This window comes from Coregonus lavaretus, assembly GCF_964263955.1.
Source record: "Coregonus lavaretus genome assembly, chromosome: 32".
Taxonomy (NCBI): Eukaryota; Metazoa; Chordata; class Actinopteri; order Salmoniformes; family Salmonidae; genus Coregonus; species Coregonus lavaretus.
In genome coordinates this window covers 27861892-27883247 of record NC_140019.1, presented here as the reverse complement: position 1 = coordinate 27883247, position 21356 = coordinate 27861892, and the positions used below count along the sequence as shown (strand labels likewise).

The window sequence follows — 21356 nt, the reverse complement described above, 5'->3', positions numbered from 1 at the left end:
CCATCTCTTCTCCCTCTCCCTCCCCTCAGACGTCCTAGTCAACCATGATGTTAAACTATCTCCTCTCCCTCCCCTCAGAAGTCCTAGTCAACCATGATGTTAACCATCTCTTCTCCCTTTCCAAAGACATCCTAGTCAACCATGATGTTAAACCATCTCCTCTCCCTCTCCCTCCCCTCAGACATTCTAGTCAACCATGATGTTAAACCATCTCCTCTCCCTCTCCCTCCCCTCAGACGTCCTAGTCAACCATCTCCTCTCCCTCTCCCTCCCCTCAGATGTCCTAGTCAACCATGATGTTAAACCATCTCCTTTACCTCTCCAACCCCTTAGACGTCCTAGTCAACCATGATGTTAAACCATCACCTCTCACTCCCCTCAGATGTCCTAGTCAACCATGATGTTAAACCATCACCTCTCCCTCCCCTCAGATGTCCTAGTCAACCATCATGTTAAACTATCTCCTCTCCCTCTCCCTCCCCTCAGATGTCCTAGTCAACCATGATGTTAAACTATCTCCTCTCCCTCTCCCTCCCCTCAGATGTCCTAGTCAACCATGATGTTAAACCATCTCCTCTCCCTCTCCCTCCCCTCAGACGTCCTAGTCAACCATGATGTTAAACCATGTCCTCTCCCTTCCATCAGACGTCCTAGTCAACCATGATGTTAAACCATCTCCTCTCCCTCTCACTCCCCTCAGAAATCCTAGTCAACAACGATGTTAAACCATCTCCTCTCCCTCTCCCTCCCCTCAGACGTCCTAGTCAACCATGATGTTAAACCATCTCCTCTCCCTCTCCCTCCCCTCAGAAATCATAGTCAACAACGATGTTAAACCATCTCCTCTCCCTCTCCCTCCCCTCAGACGTCCTAGTCAACCATGATGTTAAACCATCCCCTCTCCCTCCCCTCAGACGTCCTAGTCAACCATGATGTTAAACCATCTCCTCTCCCTCCCCTCAGACGTCCTAGTCAACCATGATGTTAAACCATCTCCTCTCCCTCCCCTCAGACGTCCTAGTCAACCATGATGTTAAACCATGTCTCTCCCTTCCATCAAACGTCCTAGTCAACCATGATGTTAAACCATCTCCTCTCCCTCTCCCTCCCCTCAGATGTCCTACTCAACCATGATGTTAAACCATCTCCTCTCCCTCCCCTCAGACTTCCTAGTCAACCATGATGTTAAACCATCTCCTCTCCCTCTCCCTCCCCTCAGACGTCCTAGTCAACCATGATGTTAAACCATCTCCTCTCCCTTCCCTCAGACGTCCTAGTCAACCATGATGTTAAACCATCTCATCTCCCTCTCCCTCCCCTCTCCCTCCCCTCAGACATCCTAGTCAACAATGATGTTAAACCATCTCCTCTCCCTCCCCTCAGATGTCCTAGTCAACCATGATATTAAACCATCTCCTCTCCCTCTCCCTCCCCTCAGACGTCCTAGTCAACCATGATGTTAAACCATCTCCTCTCCCTCCCCTCAGACGTCCTAGTCAACCATGATGTTAAACCATCTCTTCTCCCTCTCCCTCCCCTCAGACGTCCTAGTCAACCATGATGTTAAACTATCTCCTCTCCCTCCCCTCAGAAGTCCTAGTCAACCATGATGTTAACCATCTCTTCTCCCTTTCCAAAGACATCCTAGTCAACCATGATGTTAAACCATCTCCTCTCCCTCTCCCTCCCCTCAGACATTCTAGTCAACCATGATGTTAAACCATCTCCTCTCCCTCTCCCTCCCCTCAGACGTCCTAGTCAACCATCTCCTCTCCCTCTCCCTCCCCTCAGATGTCCTAGTCAACCATGATGTTAAACCATCTCCTTTACCTCTCCCTATCCTAAGACGTCCTAGTCAACCATGATGTTAAACCATCACCTCTCACTCCCCTCAGATGTCCTAGTCAACCATGATGTTAAACCATCACCTCTCCCTCCCCTCAGACGTCCTAGTCAACCATGATGTTAAACCATCACCTCTCCCTCCCCTCAGATGTCCTAGTCAACCATGATGTTAAACCATCTCCTCTCCCTCTCCCTCCCCTCAGACATCCTAGTCAACAATGATGTTAAACCATCTCCTCTCCCTCTCCCTCCCCTCAGATGTCCTAGTCAACCATGATGTTAAACCATCTCCTCTCCCTCCACTCAGACATCCTAGTCAACCGTGATGTTAAACCATCTCCTCTCCCTCTCCCTCCCCTCAGACGTCCTAATCAACTATGATGTTAAACCATCTCCTCTCCCTCCCCTCAGATGTCCTAGTCAACCATGATGTTAAACCATCTCCTCTCCCTCCCCTCATATGTCCTAGTAAACCATGATGTTAAACGATCTGTTCTCCCTCTCCTCAGACGTCCTAGTCAACAATGATGTTAAACCATCTGCTCTCCCTCTCCCTCCCCTCAGAAGTCCTAGTCAACCATGATGTTAAACCATCTCCTCTCCCTCTCCCTCCCCTCAGACGTCCTAGTCAACAATGATGTTAAACCATCTCCTCTCCCTATCCCTCCCCTCAGACATCCTAGTCAACAATGATGTTAAACCATGTCCTCTCCCTCTCCCTCCCCTCAGATGTCCTAGTCAACCATGATGTTAAACCATCTCCTCTCCCTCCACTCAGACATCCTAGTCAACCGTGATGTTAAACCATCTCCTCTCCCTCTCCCTCCCCTCAGACGTCCTAATCAACCATGATGTTAAACCATCTCCTCTCCCTCTCCCTCCCCTCAGATGTCCTAGTCAACCTCGATGTTAAACCATCTCCTCTCCCTCTCCCTCCCCTCAGCTGTGCTAGTCAACCATCATGTTAAACTATCTCCTCTCCCTCTCCCTCCCCTCAGATGTCCTAGTCAACCATGATGTTAAACCATCTCCTCTCCCTCTCCCTCCCCTCAGACGTCCTAGTCAACCATGATGTTAAACCATGTCCTCTCCCTTCCATCAGACGTCCTAGTCAACCATGATGTTAAACCATCTCCTCTCCCTCTCCCTCCCCTCAGACGTCCTAGTCAACAATGATGTTAAACCATCTCCTCTCCCTCTCCCTCCCCTCAGACGTCCTAGTCAACTATGATGTTAAACCATCTCCTCTCCCTCCCCTCAGACGTCCTAGTCAACCATGATGTTAAACCATCTCTTCTCCCTCTCCCTCCCCTCAGACGTCCTAGTCAACCATGATGTTAAACTATCTCCTCTCCCTCCCCTCAGAAGTCCTAGTCAACCATGATGTTAACCATCTCTTCTCCCTTTCCAAAGACATCCTAGTCAACCATGATGTTAAACCATCTCCTCTCCCTCTCCCTCCCCTCAGACATTCTAGTCAACCATGATGTTAAACCATCTCCTCTCCCTCTCCCTCCCCTCAGACGTCCTAGTCAACCATCTCCTCTCCCTCTCCCTCCCCTCAGATGTCCTAGTCAACCATGATGTTAAACCATCTCCTTTACCTCTCCAACCCCTAAGACGTCCTAGTCAACCATGATGTTAAACCATCACCTCTCACTCCCCTCAGATGTCCTAGTCAACCATGATGTTAAACCATCACCTCTCCCTCCCCTCAGACGTCCTAGTCAACCATGATGTTAAACCATCACCTCTCCCTCCCCTCAGATGTCCTAGTCAACCATGATGTTAAACCATCTCCTCTCCCTCTCCCTCCCCTCAGACATCCTAGTCAACAATGATGTTAAACCATCTCCTCTCCCTCTCCCTCCCCTCAGATGTCCTAGTCAACCATGATGTTAAACCATCTCCTCTCCCTCCACTCAGACATCCTAGTCAACCGTGATGTTAAACCATCTCCTCTCCCTCTCCCTCCCCTCAGACGTCCTAATCAACTATGATGTTAAACCATCTCCTCTCCCTCCCCTCAGATGTCCTAGTCAACCATGATGTTAAACCATCTCCTCTCCCTCCCCTCATATGTCCTAGTAAACTATGATGTTAAACGATCTCCTCTCCCTCTCCTCAGACGTCCTAGTCAACAATGATGTTAAACCATCTGCTCTCCCTCTCCCTCCCCTCAGAAGTCCTAGTCAACCATGATGTTAAACCATCTCCTCTCCCTCTCCCTCCCCTCAGACGTCCTAGTCAACAATGATGTTAAACCATCTCCTCTCCCTATCCCTCCCCTCAGACATCCTAGTCAACAATGATGTTAAACCATCTCCTCTCCCTCTCCCTCCCCTCAGATGTCCTAGTCAACCATGATGTTAAACCATCTCCTCTCCCTCCACTCAGACATCCTAGTCAACCGTGATGTTAAACCATCTCCTCTCCCTCTCCCTCCCCTCAGACGTCCTAATCAACCATGATGTTAAACCATCTCCTCTCCCTCTCCCTCCCCTCAGATGTCCTAGTCAACCTCGATGTTAAACCATCTCCTCTCCCTCTCCCTCCCCTCAGCTGTGCTAGTCAACCATCATGTTAAACTATCTCCTCTCCCTCTCCCTCCCCTCAGATGTCCTAGTCAACCATGATGTTAAACCATCTCCTCTCCCTCTCCCTCCCCTCAGACGTCCTAGTCAACCATGATGTTAAACCATGTCCTCTCCCTTCCATCAGACGTCCTAGTCAACCATGATGTTAAACCATCTCCTCTCCCTCTCCCTCCCCTCAGACGTCCTAGTCAACAATGATGTTAAACCATCTCCTCTCCCTCTCCCTCCCCTCAGACGTCCTAGTCAACTATGATGTTAAACCATCTCCTCTCCCTCCCCTCAGACGTCCTAGTCAACCATGATGTTAAACCATCTCCTCTCCCTCCCCTCAGACGTCCTAGTCAAGCATGATGATAAACCATCTCCTCTCCCTCCCCTCAGACGTCCTAGTCAACCATGATGTTATACCATCTCCTCTCCCTCTCCTCAGACGTCCTAGTCAACCATGATGTTAAACCATCTCCTCTCCCTCTCCCTCCCCTCAGACGTCCTAGTCAACCATGATGTTAAAACATCTCCTCTCCCTCCCCTCAGACGTCCTAGTCAACCATGATGTTAAACCATCTCCTCTCCCTTCCCTCAGATGTCCTAATCAACCATGATGTTAAACCATCTCCTCTCCCTCTCCCTCCCCTCAGACGTCCTAATCAACCATGATGTTAAACCATCTCCTCTCCCTCTCCCTCCCCTCAGATGTCCTACTCAACCATGATGTTAAACCATCTCCTCTCCCTCCCCTCAGACGTCCTAGTCAACCATGATGTTAAACCATCTCCTCTCCCTCTCCCTCCCTCCCCTCAGACATCCTAGTCAACAATGATGTTAAACCATCTCCTCTCCCTCTCCCTCCCCTCAGACGTCCTAGTCAACCATGATGTTAAACAATCTCCTCTCCCTCTCCTCAGACGTCCTAGTCAACCATGATATTAAACCATCTCCTCTCCCTCTCCCTCCCCTCAGACGTCCTAGTCAACCATGATGTTAAACCATATCCTCTCCCTCCCCTCAGATGTCCTAGTCAACCATGATGTTAAACCATCTCTTCTCCCTCTCCCTCCCCTCAGACGTCCTAGTCAACCATGATGTTAAACTATCTCCTCTCCCTCCCCTCAGAAGTCCTAGTCAACCATGATGTTAACCATCTCTTCTCCCTTTCCTCAGACATCCTAGTCAACCATGATGTTAAACCATCTCCTCTCCCTCTCCCTCCCCTCAGATGTCCTAGTCAACCATGATGTTAAACCATCTCCTCTCCCTCACCTCAGACGTCCTAGTCAACCATGATGTTAAACCATCTCCTCTCCCTCTCCCTCTCCTCAGACGTCCTAGTCAACCATGATGTTAAACCATCTCCTCTCCCTCTGCCTCCCCTCAGACATTCTAGTCAACCATGATGTTAAACCATCTCCTCTCCCTCTCCCTCCCCTCAGACGTCCTAGTCAACCATCTCCTCTCCCTCTCCCTCCCCCTCAGATGTCCTAGTCAACCATGATGTTAAACCATCTCCTCTCCCTCTCTTCAGACGTCCTAGTCAACCATGATGTTAAACCATCTCCTCTCCCTCTCCCTCCCCTCAGATGTCCTAGTCAACCATGATGTTAAACCATCTCCTTTCCCTCTACCTCCCCTAAGACGTCCTAGTCAACCATGATGTTAAACCATCACCTCTCCCTCCCCTCAGATGTCCTAGTCAACCATGATGTTAAACCATCACCTCTCCCTCCCCTCAGATGTCCTAGTCAACCATGATGTTAAACCATCTCCTCTCCCTCTCCCTCCCCTCAGACGTCCTAGTCAACAATGATGTTGAACCATCTCCTCTCCCTCTCACTACCCTCAGACGTCCTAGTCAAACATGATGTTAAACCATCTCCTTTCCCTCTCCCTCCCCTCAGACATCCTAGTCAACAATGATGTTAAACCATCTCCTCTCCCTCTCCCTCCCCTCAGATGTCCTAGTCAACCATGATGTTAAACCATCACCTCTCCCTCCACTCAGACATCCTAGTCAACCGTGATGTTAAACCATCTCCTCTCCCTCTCCCTCCCCTCAGACGTCCTAATCAACTATGATGTTAAACCATCTCCTCTCCCTCCCCTCAGATGTCCTAGTCAACCATGATGTTAAACCATCTCCTCTCCCTCCCCTCATACGTCCTAGTAAACCATGATGTTAAACGATCTCCTCTCCCTCTCCTCAGACGTCCTAGTCAACAATGATGTTAAACCATCTCCTCTCCCTCTCCCTCCCCTCAGACGTCCTAGTCAACCATGATGTTAAACCATCTCCTCTCCCTCTCCCTCCCCTCAGACGTCCTAGTCAACAATGATGTTAAACCATCTCCTCTCCCTATCCCTCCCCTCAGACGTCCTAGTCAACCATGATGTTAAACCATCTCCTCTCCCTCTCCCTCCCCTCAGACGTCCTAGTCAACCATGATGTTAAACCATCTCCTCTCCCTCCACTCAGACATCCTAGTCAACCATGATGTTAAACCATCTCCTCTCCCTCCCCTCAGACGTCCTAGTCAACAATGATGTTAAACCATCTCCTCTCCCTTCCCTCAGATGTCCTAGTCAACCATAATGTTAAACCATCTCCTCTCCCTCTCCCTCCCCTCAGACGTCCTAGTCAACTATGATGTTAAACCATCTCCTCTCCCTCCCCTCAGACGTCCTAGTCAACCATGATGTTAAACCATCTCCTCTCCCTCCCATCAGACGTCCTAGTAAACCGAGATGTTAAACGATCTCCTCTCCCTCCCCTCAGACGTCCTAGTCAACCATGATGTTAAACCATCTCCTCTCCCTGCCCTCAGATGTCCTAATCAACCATGATGTTAAACCATCTCCTCTCCCTCTCACTACCCTCAGACGTCCTAGTCAAACATGATGTTAAACCATCTCCTTTCCCTCTCCCTCCCCTCAGACATCCTAGTCAACAATGATGTTAAACCATCTCCTCTCCCTCTCCCTCCCCTCAGATGTCCTAGTCAACCATGATGTTAAACCATCACCTCTCCCTCCACTCAGACATCCTAGTCAACCGTGATGTTAAACCATCTCCTCTCCCTCTCCCTCCCCTCAGACGTCCTAATCAACTATGATGTTAAACCATCTCCTCTCCCTCCCCTCAGATGTCCTAGTCAACCATGATGTTAAACCATCTCCTCTCCCTCCCCTCATACGTCCTAGTAAACCATGATGTTAAACGATCTCCTCTCCCTCTCCTCAGACGTCCTAGTCAAGAATGATGTTAAACCATCTCCTCTCCCTCTCCCTCCCCTCAGACGTCCTAGTCAACCATGATGTTAAACCATCTCCTCTCCCTCTCCCTCCCCTCAGACGTCCTAGTCAACAATGATGTTAAACCATCTCCTCTCCCTATCCCTCCCCTCAGACGTCCTAGTCAACCATGATGTTAAACCATCTCCTCTCCCTCTCCCTCCCCTCAGACGTCCTAGTCAACCATGATGTTAAACCATCTCCTCTCCCTTCCCTCAGATGTCCTAGTCAACCATAATGTTAAACCATCTCCTCTCCCTCTCCCTCCCCTCAGATGTCCTAGTCAACCATGATGTTAAACCATCTCCTCTCCCTCCACTCAGACATCCTAGTCAACCATGATGTTAAACCATCTCCTCTCCCTCCCCTCAGACGTCCTAGTCAACCATGATGTTAAACCATCTCCTCTCCCTTCCCTCAGATGTCCTAGTCAACCATAATGTTAAACCATCTCCTCTCCCTCTCCCTCCCCTCAGACGTCCTAGTCAACTATGATGTTAAACCATCTCCTCTCCCTCCCCTCAGACGTCCTAGTCAACCATGATGTTAAACCATCTCCTCTCCCTCCCATCAGACGTCCTAGTAAACCGAGATGTTAAACGATCTCCTCTCCCTCCCCTCAGACGTCCTAGTCAACCATGATGTTAAACCATCTCCTCTCCCTGCCCTCAGATGTCCTAATCAACCATGATGTTAAACCATCTCCTCTCCCTCTCCCTCCCCTCAGACGTCCTAATCAACAATGATGTTAAACCATCTCCTCTCCCTCTCCCTCCCCTCAGACGTCCTAGTCAACTATGATGTTAAACCATCTCCTCTCCCTCCCCTCAGACGTCCTAGTCAACCATGATGTTAAACCATCTCCTCTCCCTCCCCTCAGATGTCCTAGTCAAGCATGATGATAAACCATCTCCTCTCCCTCCCCTCAGACGTCCTAGTCAACCATGATGTTATACCATCTCCTCTCCCTCTCCTCAGACGTCCTAGTCAACCATGATGTTAAACCATCTCCTCTCCCTCTCCCTCCCCTCAGACGTCCTAGTCAACCATGATGTTAAACGATCTCCTCTCCCTCCCCTCAGACGTCCTAGTCAACCATGATGTTAAACCATCTCCTCTCCCTTCCCTCAGATGTCCTAATCAACCATGATGTTAAACCATCTCCTCTCCCTCTCCCTCCCCTCAGACGTCCTAATCAACCATGATGTTAAACCATCTCCTCTCCCTCTCCCTCCCCTCAGATGTCCTACTCAACCATGATGTTAAACCATCTCCTCTCCCTCCCCTCAGACTTCCTAGTCAACCATGATGTTAAACAATCTCCTCTCCCTCTCCCTCCCCTCAGACATCCTAGTCAACCATGATGTTAAACCATCTCCTCTCCCTTCCCTCAGACGTCCTAGTCAACCATGATGTTAAACCATCTCCTCTCCCTCTCCCTCCCCTCTCCCTCCCCTCAGACATCCTAGTCAACAATTATGTTAAACCATCTCCTCTCCCTCTCCCTCCCCTCAGACGTCCTAGTCAACCATGATGTTAAACAATCTCCTCTCCCTCCCCTCAGATGTCCTAGTCAACCATGATATTAAACCATCTCCTCTCCCTCTCCCTCCCCTCAGACGTCCTAGTCAACCATGATGTTAAACCATCTCCTCTCCCTCCCCTCAGATGTCCTAGTCAACCATGATGTTAAACCATCTCCTCTCCCTCTCCCTCCCCTCAGACGTCCTAGTCAACCATGATGTTAAACTATCTCCTCTCCCTCCCCTCAGAAGTCCTAGTCAACCATGATGTTAACCATCTCTTCTCCCTTTCCTCAGACATCCTAGTCAACCATGATGTTAAACCATCTCCTCTCCCTCTCCCTCCCCTCAGATGTCCTAGTCAACCATGATGTTAAACCATCTCCTCTCCCTCACCTCAGACGTCCTAGTCAACCATGATGTTAAACCATCTCCTCTCCCTCTCCCTCTCCTCAGACGTCCTAGTCAAGCATGATGTTAAACCATCTCCTCTCCCTCTGCCTCCCCTCAGACATTCTAGTCAACCATGATGTTAAACCATCTCCTCTCCCTCTCCCTCCCCTCAGACGTCCTAGTCAACCATCTCCTCTCCCTCTCCCTCCCCCTCAGATGTCCTAGTCAACCATGATGTTAAACCATCTCCTCTCCCTCTCTTCAGACGTCCTAGTCAACCATGATGTTAAACCATCTCCTCTCCCTCTCCCTCCCCTCAGATGTCCTAGTCAACCATGATGTTAAACCATCTCCTTTCCCTCTACCTCCCCTAAGACGTCCTAGTCAACCATGATGTTAAACCATCACCTCTCCCTCCCCTCAGATGTCCTAGTCAACCATGATGTTAAACCATCACCTCTCCCTCCCATCAGATGTCCTAGTCAACCATGATGTTAAACCATCTCCTCTCCCTCTCCCTCCCCTCAGACGTCCTAGTCAACAATGATGTTGAACCATCTCCTCTCCCTCTCACTACCCTCAGACGTCCTAGTCAACCATGATGTTAAACCATCTCCTTTCCCTCTCCCTCCCCTCAGACATCCTAGTCAACAATGATGTTAAACCATCTCCTCTCCCTCTCCCTCCCCTCAGATGTCCTAGTCAACCATGATGTTAAACCATCACCTCTCCCTCCACTCAGACATCCTAGTCAACCGTGATGTTAAACCATCTCCTCTCCCTCTCCCTCCCCTCAGACGTCCTAATCAACTATGATGTTAAACCATCTCCTCTCCCTCCCCTCAGATGTCCTAGTCAACCATGATGTTAAACCATCACCTCTCCCTCCCCTCATACGTCCTAGTAAACCATGATGTTAAACGATCTCCTCTCCCTCTCCTCAGACGTCCTAGTCAACAATGATGTTAAACCATCTACTCTCCCTCTCCCTCCCCTCAGACGTCCTAGTCAACCATGATGTTAAACCATCTCCTCTCCCTCTCCCTCCCCTCAGACGTCCTAGTCAACAATGATGTTAAACCATCTCCTCTCCCTATCCCTCCCCTCAGACGTCCTAGTCAACCATGATGTTAAACCATCTCCTCTCCCTCTCCCTCCCCTCAGACGTCCTAGTCAACCATGATGTTAAACCATCTCCTCTCCCTCTCCCTCCCCTCAGATGTCCTAGTCAACCATGATGTTAAACCATCTCCTCTCCCTCCACTCAGACATCCTAGTCAACCATGATGTTAAACCATCTCCTCTCCCTCCCCTCAGACGTCCTAGTCAACTATGATGTTAAACCATCTCCTCTCCCTCCCCTCAGACGTCCTAGTCAACCATGATGTTAAACCATCTCCTCTCCCTCCCATCAGACGTCCTAGTAAACCGAGATGTTAAACGATCTCCTTTCTCTCTCCTCAGACGTCTTAGTCAACAATGATGTTCAACCATCTCCTCTCCCTCTCCCTCCCATCAGATGTCCTAGTCAACCATGATGTTAAACCATCTCCTCTCCCTCTCCCTCCCCTCAGACGTCATTGTCAACAGTGATGTTAAACCATCTCCTCTCCCTCTCCCTCCCCTCAGACGTCCTAGTCAACCATGATGTTAAACCATCTCCTCTCCCTCTCCCTCCCCTCAGACGTCCTAGTCAACCATGATGTTAAACCATCTCCTCTCCCTTCCATCAGATGTCCTAGTCAACCATGATGTTAAACCATCTCCTCTCCCTCTCCCTCCCCTCAGACGTCCTAGTCAACAGTGATGTTAAACCATCTCCTATCCCTCTCCCTCCCCTCAGACGTCCTAGTCAACCATGATGTTAAACCATCTCCTCTCCCTCTCCCTCCCCTAAGATGTCCTAGTCAACCATCATGTTAAACTATCTCCTCTCCCTCTCCCTCCCCTCATATGTCCTAGTCAACCATGATGTTAAACCATCTCCTCTCACTCCACTCAGACGTCCTAGTCAACCATGATGTTAAACCATCTCCTCTCCCTCCCCTCAGACGTCCTAGTCAACTATGATGTTAAACCATCTCCTCTCCCTCTCCTCAGACGTCCTAGTCAACCATGATGTTAAACCATCTCCTCTCCCTCTCCCTCCCCTCAGACGTCCTAGTCAACCATGATGTTAAACCATTTCCTCTCCCTTTTCTCAGATGTCCTAGTCAACCATGATGTTAAACCATCTCCTCTCCCTCTCCCTCCCCTCAGACGTCCTAGTCAACAATGATGTTAAACCATCTCCTCTACCTTCCATCAGACGTCCTAGTCAACCATGATGTTAAACCATCTCCTCTCCCTCTCACTACCCTCAGACGTCCTAGTCAACCATGATGTTAAACCATCTCCTTTCCCTCTCCCTCCCCTCAGATGTCCTAGTCAACCATGATGTTAAACTATCTCCTCTCCCTCTCCCTCCCCTAAGATATCCTAGTCAACCATGATGTTAAACCATCTCCTCTCCCTCCACTCAGACATCCTAGTCAACCATGATGTTAAACCATCTCCTCTCCCTCTCCCTCCCCTCAGACGTCCTAGTCAACTATGATGTTAAACCATCTCCTCTCCCTCCCCTCAGACGTCCTAGTCAACCATGATGTTAAACCATCTCCTCTCCCTCTCCCTCCCCTTAGACGTCCTAGTCAACAATGATGTTAAACGATCTCCTCTCCCTCTCCTCAGACGTCCTAGTCAACAATGATGTTAAACCATCTCCTCTCCCTCTCCCTCCCCTCAGACGTCCTAGTCAACCATGATGTTAAACCATCTCCTCTCCCTCTCCCTCCCCTCAGACGTCCTAGTCAACCATGATGTTAAACCATCTCCTCTCCCTTCCCTCAGATGTCCTAGTCAACCATGATGTTAAACCATCTCCTCTCCCTCCCTCCCCTCAGACATCCTAGTCAACAATGATGTTAAACCATCTCCTCTCCCTCCCCTCAGACGTCCTAGTCAACCATGATGTTAAACCATCTCCTCTCCCTCCCCTCAGATGTCCTAGTAAACCATGATGTTAAACCATCTCCTCTCCCTCTCCCTCCCCTCAGACGTCCTAGTCAACCATGATGTTAAACCATCTCCTCTCCCTCCCCTCAGACGTCCTAGTCAACCATGATGTTAACCATCTCCTCTCCCTTCCCTCAGATGTCCCAGTCAACCATGATGTTAAACCATCTCCTCTCCCTCTCCCTCCCCTCAGACATCATAGTCAACAATGATGTTAAACCATCTCCTCTCCCTCTCCCTCCCCTCAGACATCCTAGTCAACCATGATGTTAAACCATCTCCTCTCCCTCCCCTCAGATGTCCTAGTCAACCATGATGTTAAACCATCTCCTCTCCCTCTCCCTCCCCTCAGACGTACTAGTCAACCATGATGTTAAACCATCTCCTCTCCCTCCCCTCAGACGTCCTAGTCAACCATGATGTTAAACCATCTCCTCTCCCTCTCCCTCCCCTCAGACGTCCTAGTCAACCATGATGTTAAACCATCTCCTCTCCCTCTCCCTCCCCTCAGACGTCCTAGTCAACCATGATGTTAAACCATGTCCTCTCCCTTCCATCAGACGTCCTAGTCAACCATGATGTTAAACCATCTCCTCTCCCTCTCCCTCCCCTCAGACGTCCTAGTCAACAATGATGTTAAACCATCTCCTCTCCCTCTCCCTCCCCTCAGACGTCCTAGTCAACTATGATGTTAAACCATCTCCTCTCCCTCCCTCAGACGTCCTAGTCAACCATGATGTTAAACCATCTCCTCTCCCTCCCCTCAGACGTCCTAGTCAACCATGATGATAAACCATCTCCTCTCCCTCCCCTCAGACGTCCTAGTCAACCATGATGTTAAACAATCTCCTCTCCCTCTCCTCAGACGTCCTAGTCAACCATGATGTTAAACCATCTCCTCTCCCTCTCCCTCCCCTCAGACGTCCTAGTCAACCATGATGTTAAACCATCTCCTCTCCCTCTCCCTCCCCTCAGACGTCCTAGTCAACCCTGATGTTAAACCATCTCCTCTCCCTCCCCTCAGACGTCCTAATCAACCATGATGTTAAACCATCTCCTCTCCCTCTCCCGACCCTCAGATGTCCTACTCAACCATGATGTTAAACCATCTCCTCTCCCTCCCCTCAGACTTCCTAGTCAACCATGATGTTAAACCATCTCCTCTCCCTCTCCCTCCCCTCAGACGTCCTAGTCAACCATGATGTTAAACCATCTCCTCTCCCTTCCCTCAGACGTCCTAGTCAACCATGATGTTAAACCATCTCCTCTCCCTCTCCCTCCCCTCTCCCTCCCCTCAGACATCCTAGTCAACAATGATGTTAAACCATCTCCTCTCCCTCTCCCTCCCCTCAGACGTCCTAGTCAACCATGATGTTAAACCATCTCCTCTCCCTCCCCTCAGATGTCCTAGTCAACCATGATATTAAACCATCTCCTCTCCCTCTCCCTCCCCTCAGACGTCCTAGTGAACCATGATGTTAAACCATCTCCTCTCCCTCCCCTCAGACGTCCTAGTCAACCATGATGTTAAACCATCTCTTCTCCCTCTCCCTCCCCTCAGACGTCCTAGTCAACCATGATGTTAAACCATCTCCTCTCCCTCTCCCTCCCCTCAGACGTCCTAGTCAACCATGATGTTAAACCATCTCCTCTCCCTCTCCCTCCCCTCAGATGTCCTAGTCAACCATGATGTTAAACCATCTCCTCTCCCTCCACTCAGACATCCTAGTCAACCATGATGTTAAACCATCTCCTCTCCCTCCCCTCAGACGTCCTAGTCAACTATGATGTTAAACCATCTCCTCTCCCTCCCCTCAGACGTCCTAGTCAACCATGATGTTAAACCATCTCCTCTCCCTTCCCTCAGATGTCCTAGTCAACCATGATGTTAAACCATCTCCTCTCCCTCCCTCCCCTCAGACATCCTAGTCAACAATGATGTTAAACCATCTCCTCTCCCTCCCCTCAGACGTCCTAGTCAACCATGATGTTAAACCATCTCCTCTCCCTCCCCTCAGATGTCCTAGTAAACCATGATGTTAAACCATCTCCTCTCCCTCTCCCTCCCCTCAGACGTCCTAGTCAACCATGATGTTAAACCATCTCCTCTCCCTCCCCTCAGACGTCCTAGTCAACCATGATGTTAACCATCTCCTCTCCCTTCCCTCAGATGTCCTAGTCAACCATGATGTTAAACCATCTCCTCTCCCTCTCCCTCCCCTCAGACATCATAGTCAACAATGATGTTAAACCATCTCCTCTCCCTCTCCCTCCCCTCAGACATCCTAGTCAACCATGATGTTAAACCATCTCCTCTCCCTCCCCTCAGATGTCCTAGTCAACCATGATGTTAAACCATCTCCTCTCCCTCTCCCTCCCCTCAGACGTACTAGTCAACCATGATGTTAAACCATCTCCTCTCCCTCCCCTCAGACGTCCTAGTCAACCATGATGTTAAACCATCTCCTCTCCCTCTCCCTCCCCTCAGACGTCCTAGTCAACCATGATGTTAAACCATCTCCTCTCCCTCTCCCTCCCCTCAGACGTCCTAGTCAACCATGATGTTAAACCATGTCCTCTCCCTTCCATCAGACGTCCTAGTCAACCATGATGTTAAACCATCTCCTCTCCCTCTCCCTCCCCTCAGACGTCCTAGTCAACAATGATGTTAAACCATCTCCTCTCCCTCTCCCTCCCCTCAGACGTCCTAGTCAACTATGATGTTAAACCATCTCCTCTCCCTCCCCTCAGACGTCCTAGTCAACCATGATGTTAAACCATCTCCTCTCCCTCCCCTCAGACGTCCTAGTCAACCATGATGATAAACCATCTCCTCTCCCTCCCCTCAGACGTCCTAGTCAACCATGATGTTAAACAATCTCCTCTCCCTCTCCTCAGACGTCCTAGTCAACCATGATGTTAAACCATCTCCTCTCCCTCTCCCTCCCCTCAGACGTCCTAGTCAACCATGATGTTAAACCATCTCCTCTCCCTCTCCCTCCCCTCAGACGTCCTAGTCAACCCTGATGTTAAACCATCTCCTCTCCCTCCCCTCAGACGTCCTAATCAACCATGATGTTAAACCATCTCCTCTCCCTCTCCCGACCCTCAGATGTCCTACTCAACCATGATGTTAAACCATCTCCTCTCCCTCCCCTCAGACTTCCTAGTCAACCATGATGTTAAACCATCTCCTCTCCCTCTCCCTCCCCTCAGACGTCCTAGTCAACCATGATGTTAAACCATCTCCTCTCCCTTCCCTCAGACGTCCTAGTCAACCATGATGTTAAACCATCTCCTCTCCCTCTCCCTCCCCTCTCCCTCCCCTCAGACATCCTAGTCAACAATGATGTTAAACCATCTCCTCTCCCTCTCCCTCCCCTCAGACGTCCTAGTCAACCATGATGTTAAACCATCTCCTCTCCCTCCCCTCAGACGTCCTAGTCAACCATGATGTTAAACCATCTCTTCTCCCTCTCCCTCCCCTCAGACGTCCTAGTCAACCATGATGTTAAACTATCTCCTCTCCCTCCCCTCAGAAGTCCTAGTCAACCATGATGTTAACCATCTCTTCTCCCTTTCCTCAGACATCCTAGTCAACCATGATGTTAACCATCTCCTCTCCCTCCCCTCAGACGTCCTAGTCAACCATGATGTTAAACCATCTCCTCTCCCTTCCCTCAGACGTCCTAGTCAACCATGATGTTAAACCATCTCCTCTCCCTCCCCTCAGACGTCCTAGTCAACCATGATGTTAAACCATCTCCTCTCCCTCCCCTCAGACGTCCTAGTCAACCATGGTGTTAAACCATCTCCTCTCCCTCCCCTCAGACGTCCTAGTCAACCATGATGTTAAACCATCTCCTCTCCCTCCCCTCAGACGTCCCAGTCAACCATGATGTTAAACCATCTCCTCTCCCTCCCCTCAGATGTCCTAGTCAACCATGATGTTAAACCTTCTCCTCTCCCTCACCTCAGACGTCCTAGTCAACCATGATGTTAAACCATCTCCTCTCCCTCTCCTCAGACGTCCTAGTCAACCATGATGTTAAACCATCTCCTCTCCCTCTGCCTCCCCTCAGACATCCTAGTCAACCATGATGTTAAACCATCTCCTCTCCCTCCCCTCAGACGTCCTAGTCAACCATCTCCTCTCCCTCTCCCTCCCCTCAGACGTCCTAGTCAACCATGATGTTAAACCATCTCCTCTCCCTCCCCTCAGACGTCCTAGTCAAGCATGATGTTAAACCATCTCCTCTCCCTCCCCTCAGACGTCCTACCCTCCCACCCACTATATTCGGAGGGTGCCCCAGAAGAAGGTGCACTACTTCACGGCCCTGCAGATACTGCAGTTGATCATCCTGTGTGCATTCGGCATGTACCCTCTGCCCTATATTAAGATGATCTTCCCCTTCCTGATGATCCTGCTCATTCCCATCAGGTAACAGTCTCATCATTAAATAGAACACATATTTTATTGTACCTCTATTGGTATAGTCCTCCTGACCAGTAGGGGGCAGAGAAATCCACTAGAAACTGTGAATCTGAACCAGGCGCTTTGGGCTTTGAACAAAGGGTAGCAGTATCCTCTAGTGGTTAGAAAAACGTGCTTGGTTGATTCCCATGGGTGAATAGTCAAGATCACCAATAATGGTGTATTTACCATTGAAAACAACCAAGACTGTAGTTCAATGACAAATGAAACTTTATACAGGTGAATGTACTTTCACTTACTATAGTAGTGAGTTTGATTTTTTTATTAATTGGGTTTAATTTGTGTCTCTGATTCTATTCCCCAGGACTAACCTGCTGCCAAGGGTAATCGAGGCGAAGTATCTGGACATCATGGATTCCCAGCACATGTAGACAGACAGAGGGAGAACTCTGAAAGGACTGATACTTAAGGCTCGATTCAATCCGTAGTGCTGAAGACCTGCGCTCCAGCTCGATAGAAATTTAAAGGCAATGTTCCCGCGTTCGCGGAGACTGCATTTACAGTAGGCACTGTCGGCTCAATCGGAAATTACCTTTAAATTACAATCGCGCTACAGCTCAAATCTTCAGCTCTACGGATTGATTTGAGTCCTGAAACTACAAGGGAAACAAAATGTATTTTGTAAACTGATTATGTAGATACATGTTAAGGCACTTGGACTGCAAGAGTACTAGACTGTGACTGGGTTGCAGCCGGTGATTGACAAATGGATATCTGGATGGACCACAATCGTACCTTTTTATTTGCTACGTACTGTAGTTGCTTAATCATTGTAGTTGCTTAATCTATGTAGTTGCTTATATATTTAACATACTCTTTTAACCTCCCTTCTTATTGTATTCTGAGAAATACTGTACAACACCAGGCATTATCTAATGCTGCCGCTGACCCACACCCTACCTTTGTATAACAAGTTCATTGATTTGTTTTATATGAATAAGATAAACATTTAGAAAGATAAACATTGTTTGGGTTTTAGGCTGGGATCTGCAGATAGTCATGGTTGTTTATAGTTCAATATTTTTGGATACTTATACAAAATCAATTCACAGTGAATAGACCAGATTGCAATGCAAAAGTGCCATAACTTCTGCAATTACAAAGTAACATACAGGATATTAATGTAAAACAAACAATAAATATGTTGCACAGTATACTGCATTCCTGCTGTTTAAACTGTTACCAAACAAATAAAGCCTTTTAAATCATTTGAATGTTTGTATTTATTTATAATCACACTGCGACAGATTAACATGTTCATATTGTTCTATCTGCACTTTCTGTACTGTATTACCTAATTCTGAAGATGTGTAAAACAGTCCTCTCTATTGAATTCTTGGTTAATGGTTTCACAGCATTGCAGATCTGTGAGAGAATTCACCCTGTGCAATTGCCCCAATAGATGGCACTATAAACCTACCGAGAATAACCAAACCTGGATCTTCAGAGGAGAGTTCTGTGTAGTCTTATTGCCAGACTTGTTACTTGTCAGCTGTTCTTTGCAGTGGTTTCTAGTATCACTGCTTTTAAAGCCAACACATATATTTCAAAAGATGTTATGAACAAACTGTTAGCTAAAGATCACTGCTGTGTCAGATGAGTTGTGTTTGCCGTCAACACTTCAGAGTAGAGTGGACTTCTTTTAAGGGCAGTGCAGTCCAAAATGTGATTTTCCTGTTAAAAAAAAAAAAGATATTTCCACATTATGAGGTCGAAATAACACTATGAAAATTATGATAATGCCCTTTTGTGGAAATGTTTGGATTGAGCCGACATATGCAGTGTACCATGAATGTTGTCTCCGTGAACGGCAGAACGTTGCCTTTAAAATGTGCAGTGTTGATAAAGCGCGGTTGGATTGAATCCCGGTCCTACAGTAATGGAATTGTAAAACACTCCTATCAATTGATAAACTTTGATTCCACTTAAGATACATTTACAATAATGACTAGGTGAGTGAACATATACAGCTCAAACGTTTGTGTGAATTACAAACCCCAAATAGGTTCTGGATGACATCCCATCTTTGAGGATAAGAAATGTGATTTCAGAACTTCCATGCTGGCAGGCAGCAATCAGTGTTAAAGATACTGAGAAATACTACTGCACAACTCCTTCACAATTACCATACACAGGCCAAGTTCTCATATGCCTACGTCGATAATGGCTATTTCACAACATTGTAGAAAAAGCCAACTTTATTCAATTCTCCTGTTTAAAACCCACGATGCACTGAAAATGGAAGGACAGACATAAAACAAGAACACAAGCCACAAAAACCACCAGTCACGGCGGGTGGATTGAAGTTTAATTTCAATAGTACAATACTTTTGTATTATCAACAGTACGCTAATAGCTGACAGTTTATCTGAACTTTTCATTCAGATCCTTTGTTGTGATAAATTCAGCTCCACTTCAAGTCCTCTGTAGCTCAGCTGGTAGAGCACGGCGCTTGTAACGCCAAGGTAGTGGGTTCGATCCCCGGGACCACCCATACGCAAAAATGTATGCACGCATGACTGTAAGTCGCTTTGGATAAAAGCGTCTGCTAAATGGCATATTATTATTATTATTAAGACAAAACAGAAGTAAATCTTTATGATACAGATGTAGGATCTAAATTTGAGCCAGTTTGCTGCAGCAGGAAAATAATCCTGCAGCAACAGGAAATGTGAATTATTACCGTAAAACGTACAGTTATAATATACAGTGGGGAAAAAAAGTCTTTAGTCAGCCACCAATTGTGCAAGTTCTCCCACTTAAAAAGATGAGAGAGGCCTGTAATTTTCATCATATGTACACGTCAACTATGACAGACAAAATGAGGAAAAAAATTCCAGAAAATCACATTGTAGGATTTTTAATGAATTGATTTGCAAATTATGGTGGAAAATAAGTATTTGGTCAATAACAAACGTTTCTCAATACTTTGTTATATACCCTTTGTTGGCAATGACACAGGTCAAACGTTTTCTGTAAGTCTTCACAAGGTTTTCACACACTGTTGCTGGTATTTTGGCCCATTCCTCCATGCAGATCTCCTCTAGAGCAGTGATGTTTTGGGACTGTCGCTGGGCAACACGGACTTTCAACTCCCTCCAAAGATTTTCTATGGGGTTGTGATCTGGAGACTGGCTAGGCCACTCCAGGACCTTGAAATGCTTCTTACGAAGCCACTCCTTCGTTGCCCGGGCGGTGTGTTTGGGATCATTGTCATGCTGAAAGACCCAGCCACATTTCATCTTCAATGCCCTTGCTGATGGAAGGAGGTTTTCACTCAAAATCTCACGATACATGGCCCCATTCATTCTTTCCTTTACATGGATCAGTCATCCTGGTCCCTTTGCAGAAAAACAGCCCCAAAGCATGATGTTTCCACCCCCATGCTTCACAGTAGGTATGGTGTTCTTTGGATGCAACTCAGCATTCTTTGTCCTCCAAACACGACGAGTTGAGTTTTTACCAAAAAGTTCTATTTTGGTTTCATCTGACCATATGACATTCTCCCAATCCTCTTCTGGATCATCCAAATGCACTCTAGCAAACTTCAGACGGGCCTGGACATGTACTGGCTTAAGCAGGGGGACACGTCTGGCACTGCAGGATTTGAGTCCCTGGCGGCGTAGTGTGTTACTGATGGTAGGCTTTGTTACTTTGGTCCCAGCTCTCTGCAGGTCATTCACTAGCTCCCCCCGTGTGGTTCTGGGATTTTTGCTCACCGTTCTTGTGATCATTTTGACCCCACGGGGTGAGATCTGGATTTTTTTTTCTCAATTTGTCTGTCATAGTTGACGTGTACCTATGATGAAAATGACAGGCCTCTCTCATCTTTTTAAGTGGGAGAACTTGCACAATTGGTGGCTGACTAAATACTTTTTTCCCCCACTGTAACTACTATTCCCTGAAGGAGGGAACGAGGTATAACATACTATAGGGGAGTCAACTACCAATTATTTGAACCTGTAGAAAACTGAAATCACAACCAACGGGCTCGCATCCATTTCCTCAATTCTGTACCGCTCTTCAGCGAGTCTAAATCTCCTGACGGCGCGGGGCAAAAATATGTTAAACCTCATTCCCTCCTTCAGGGAACAGTAGTTATATTTATAAACGTATGCTCCCTTTCAGTCGGTCACTCTGTATAACATACTATGGGGACATACA

At 47.9% G+C, this 21356-nt stretch overlaps 1 protein-coding gene across 1 annotated transcript in view; it reads left to right on the top strand.

Annotated features, from left to right (window-relative positions):
- The window catches only part of LOC311107918 (solute carrier family 4 member 11-like), a 70526-nt gene extending 52126 nt beyond the window's left edge, over positions 1 to 18400 (top strand). Inside the window, exons 19-20 of the mRNA XM_084150517.1 lie at positions 16969 to 17138; positions 17497 to 18400. Of these exons, the coding sequence (XP_084006643.1) occupies positions 16969 to 17138; positions 17497 to 17563 (237 nt within the window). The 3' untranslated portion in view covers positions 17564 to 18400. The remainder of the gene's footprint in view (positions 1 to 16968; positions 17139 to 17496) is intronic.
- Positions 18401 to 21356: the final 2956 nt, after the last annotated feature.